The sequence below is a fragment of the Vollenhovia emeryi genome, unplaced genomic scaffold, assembly GCF_000949405.1.
Source record: "Vollenhovia emeryi isolate VEMERY1.0 unplaced genomic scaffold, V.emery_V1.0 DF940035.1, whole genome shotgun sequence".
In the NCBI taxonomy this organism is placed as follows: domain Eukaryota; kingdom Metazoa; phylum Arthropoda; class Insecta; order Hymenoptera; family Formicidae; genus Vollenhovia; species Vollenhovia emeryi.
This window is the reverse complement of record NW_011966331.1, coordinates 10,224-13,857: the sequence shown is the minus strand read 5'-3', so window position 1 is coordinate 13,857 and position 3,634 is coordinate 10,224. Positions and strand designations below refer to the sequence as shown.

The window sequence follows — 3,634 nt, the reverse complement described above, 5'->3', positions numbered from 1 at the left end:
TGATACCGAACCGGAGCACACAGCGGAGGCTCTACTCCGTTGTGGGCCCCGTCCCTCAGTAGCGTACGCCTAACGGGGTGCTCCTCGGCGTACACATGCTACAATTTCCCCGCACCGGTCTCCTGTTTCCGTCCTGACTCCGTTCCCCCCGAAGGCACGGGTACCGCCGTGATTCGCGGGGCGGAGTGCTTTCCGCAGTAGCGTACACCTAACGGGGTGCTCCTCGGTGTACAATCGCTACTGAAAAATTCACGCATCACGAGGCGCCGCTCGGGCGTGGTCCTGTCCTGACCAGATTCCTTTTCCTGATTCCTGACCGGTATAGAACTCAGGGGGGTAATATTCGGGTGGGAAAGAATATTCCTCATTAGCTCTAATAGTAAGCTCCGTAGTATTAATCCCATTATTATTTTTCCCTTGCAGACCAGAAGGGTCCGTGCAGTCATCCTGCCTGACTGTGTCCAGTATTACCAGTTATTTCCGTACTCCGATTTGATTCCGTATTGTACTCATTACTTTTCCGTACTGATTCCGTACTTTCCGTACCTCGATATAGTTCCGTATTATACTCATTATCTCCGTACTCCGATTTGATTCCGTATTGTACTCATTATTTCCGTACTCCGATCAAAATCTGTATTGTATTCATTAATTTCCGTACTTGTTGAAATCCGTATTGTAATCATTATTTTCCGTATTCCGAGTTGATTCCGACTAATCATATCCTGTTTTTTCCTCTGTATTTAACCACAGGGCGGACTCGTTGTAATATTAATCCTTTTTCTTTCCTTTATATTTTTACTCTAGGGCGGACCCATTGTAATCATCACGAGATCCCTTGTATTAGTTCCTGAATAAACCTCGTTCATATCAATTTTCACCTCTAAACACCTGTCCGACTTATTTCCGATCCTCCCAAGCGATTGACTCTACTGAGTAATTAAGATCTCGTCCTCCTTTCCTCCCGACGGCCCTGGAGCTGAGCATATTCGGCAAATAGGAGGAACGGAGGATCCCTTTTTTCCGATACACAGCACGTCAAACACCGACCGAGAGCACGCTGGCTCTTCCGACCGGTTAGTCAGAACCGCGCGTCTGATTAAGTTCCGCGAAGCATAAACGGATTTCGGAATCCCGTCCGAAATCCGGAGACCAGAACCGGGGAGAGCAAGGCGGGCTATCGTTACAGAGTAAAACAGGAACTGTTCTTCCTAATTTTCCACGTATCGTTATTCGTACATATTTGGATAAAGATTTATATAAATCTGGTGCTTCCTCTTTTGAAATTGTAGTGGAAGTTTCTAAATTTTCAATTAAGATACGTTCTAATTCGCCAGCACGTCTTCTGTTGAATATCATGGTAGAGACTAATGTTGTTTCGGATAATGTACGCCATACTTGAATAGAAAATCCATCTTTTTGTAATGCTTTAAAAGCATTCATGCGTTCATTTTTCAAATAGGTATTTAATATTTTAATATCATCCATAGATGGTAAAACTATATTTTTTTGTCTCATTCGGCGTCCTTGAGTTTCCTGCACAACTTTATTTACGCTGATAGGATAATCTTCTTCAAATAAAAAGTTTTCTAGTACGACCTGGTTGTCAAATTCTTATTTCTTGATATACATACTTCTTAATATTTGTCCAACTTGTTTTATGAGTGTTCCCAAGGATGATGCAGTAGAAGGTACTTTATATGTCCAAGTTTTTTCATCAAATTTTGCAAGATTATTTACAGCCATAATGCAGAAATCATATTTTGTTGGATTATATATTGAACTAAAATCTTCTACAGTATCATCAATTTCTTTCATAGCAGCGAGATATCGTCCAAGTAATCTTAATCGTGATCTAATCATGTCATGCTGATGTTGAAGACGATACTTCAAACACATTTTATTTCCATAAGCAATTAACAATTCATCATATCTGATAAGTTGAGTTACACTGTCTTCCCTCATCACTGGAAACACCAATCTTCTTAAAGTTGTACTTGCACTACAATGTATACGACAAGCCACAGTACGTCCCAATATTTTTATATTTCTTTGACGATTCTCTCTATTCTGTGCACACGACTTGAAATGATGCCTAATATTATTTTTAGAAAAAAAGCCTTTGCATTTTGCACAAGGAATAAAATCAGTTGCCTGTTTTTTCAGACGTCGATTCGGACGGCGACATACAATTAAATCTCCTTTATTTAAAGTAGGATCTGTATTGTACATAAAATTTCCTGTTCGTCTGATTATACCAATAATCTTTTTTCGTTCTGAGTTGCCTAAAATATACACAATATAGAAAGTTTATTTTAAATTAGATTAAATTAATAGTTATAACCATAGATTTATGCCATTTACCTTTAGGTAAGAAACAAAACTTCTTTACATCCTCTTCAGTTTTGTGTACTGTCTCTAAATGTCTTGCAAATTGTTTCTGTAATTTCTTACAGTATGGGCACAAACTCAATTTTGATTTAGAAGCCTGAGAGGTATCAACACACATATTTCTATCATCACATATAATTCTTTCAGATGTGCATAATGAAGATGTCAGATTTAATGAACTTCTCATAGTTTCGTTTACATTTACATTAGTCGTATTCTCATTATTTTCACTTTCATCCGTTTCCGATATAGAGCAATCTGACAAATGGAAACTAGACTCATTGTCATTATTAGGCTCACTGTCATTATTAGACTCATTATCATTATTGGGCTCATTAGCATTATTAGACTCATTATTGCACTCATTATCATTATTACACTCATTATCATTAGTATTGGTTATGTGATTAGTAGCTAATTTGAGTGTAGATTCTGCAAGTGGAACAAAAGCCAACGTAGAATTCGATGTAACATCAACATAAGTCTTGTTTTTATTTGAAGAAATATTATCATTATTAACACTATCAGTATTATTGAAATCCATGTTGTTCTTTGTGATATTATCAGTTTCTTTTGTAAATGTTTGTGAATTTTTTAGTTTCACTGAGTCTGTAGAACTTTCAATTTTATCATCAAATTTTGTATTTTCCAACATCATCAAATTATCAAGATTATTACGCTGTTCTATAATACAAGAATTGCTTATTGTTGTACGAATATCTCCATTAGGGTTTACATCTGGTGGAATTACACGACACATATTATTAATATCACTTATTAAAATATCTGAAAAACAAAATATATCAATTACGTCGAGCACTCTTCTAAAATGAGTACATAATATTGAGAGTGTCATAAATGCAAACTGACAATATAAAGCGAAATATCTGACACACATATAAAATATTTAAAAGATATTTAGAAGATATGTAAATAGTGATTAAGTATGAGCGATTAGAAGTATACAGATAGCAAATTTAATCGTATAACCTAGAAAAGGTACGGAAAAGATAAATTATTTGGCTTAAAAGAAACAAAATAATAGAATAAATTTGATTTAAAAAAATATAGTTCAAGAAATATAAAAATATTCTGTCTTGTTTTTGACAATAGAACCTTAACACAGGGAGAGAGAGAGATCGATAGATGAACAGATAAATTGATAAACAGAGAGAGAGAGAGAGAGAGAGAGAGAGAGAGAGAGAGAGAGAGAGAGAGAGAGAGAGAGAGAGAGAGAGAGAGA

At 36.2% G+C, this 3,634-nt stretch overlaps 1 protein-coding gene across 1 annotated transcript; it reads right to left on the bottom strand.

Annotated features, from left to right (window-relative positions):
- Positions 1 to 8: 8 nt before the first annotated feature.
- On the bottom strand, positions 9 to 3,561 carry LOC105556429 (myb-like protein D). The gene is made up of 2 exons (XM_012003522.1): positions 2,365 to 3,561; positions 9 to 2,285 (listed from the first exon to the last, which is right to left on the bottom strand). Exons 1-2 carry the CDS (start codon positions 3,287 to 3,289, stop codon positions 1,615 to 1,617), a joined length of 1,596 nt encoding a protein of 531 aa, XP_011858912.1. The 5' UTR covers positions 3,290 to 3,561; the 3' UTR covers positions 9 to 1,614.
- Positions 3,562 to 3,634: the final 73 nt, after the last annotated feature.

Bases quoted from the DNA above. Each gene is read 5' to 3' on its own strand.
- LOC105556429 (XM_012003522.1), bottom strand. From the start codon at position 3,289: ATGTGTGTCAGATATTTCGCTTTATATTGTCAGTTTGCATTTATGACA. The intron at 2,286-2,364 runs GTAAATGGCATA...TGTATATTTTAG, and splicing joins GTTTTGTTTCTTACCTAAAG to GCAACTCAGAACGAAAAAAG.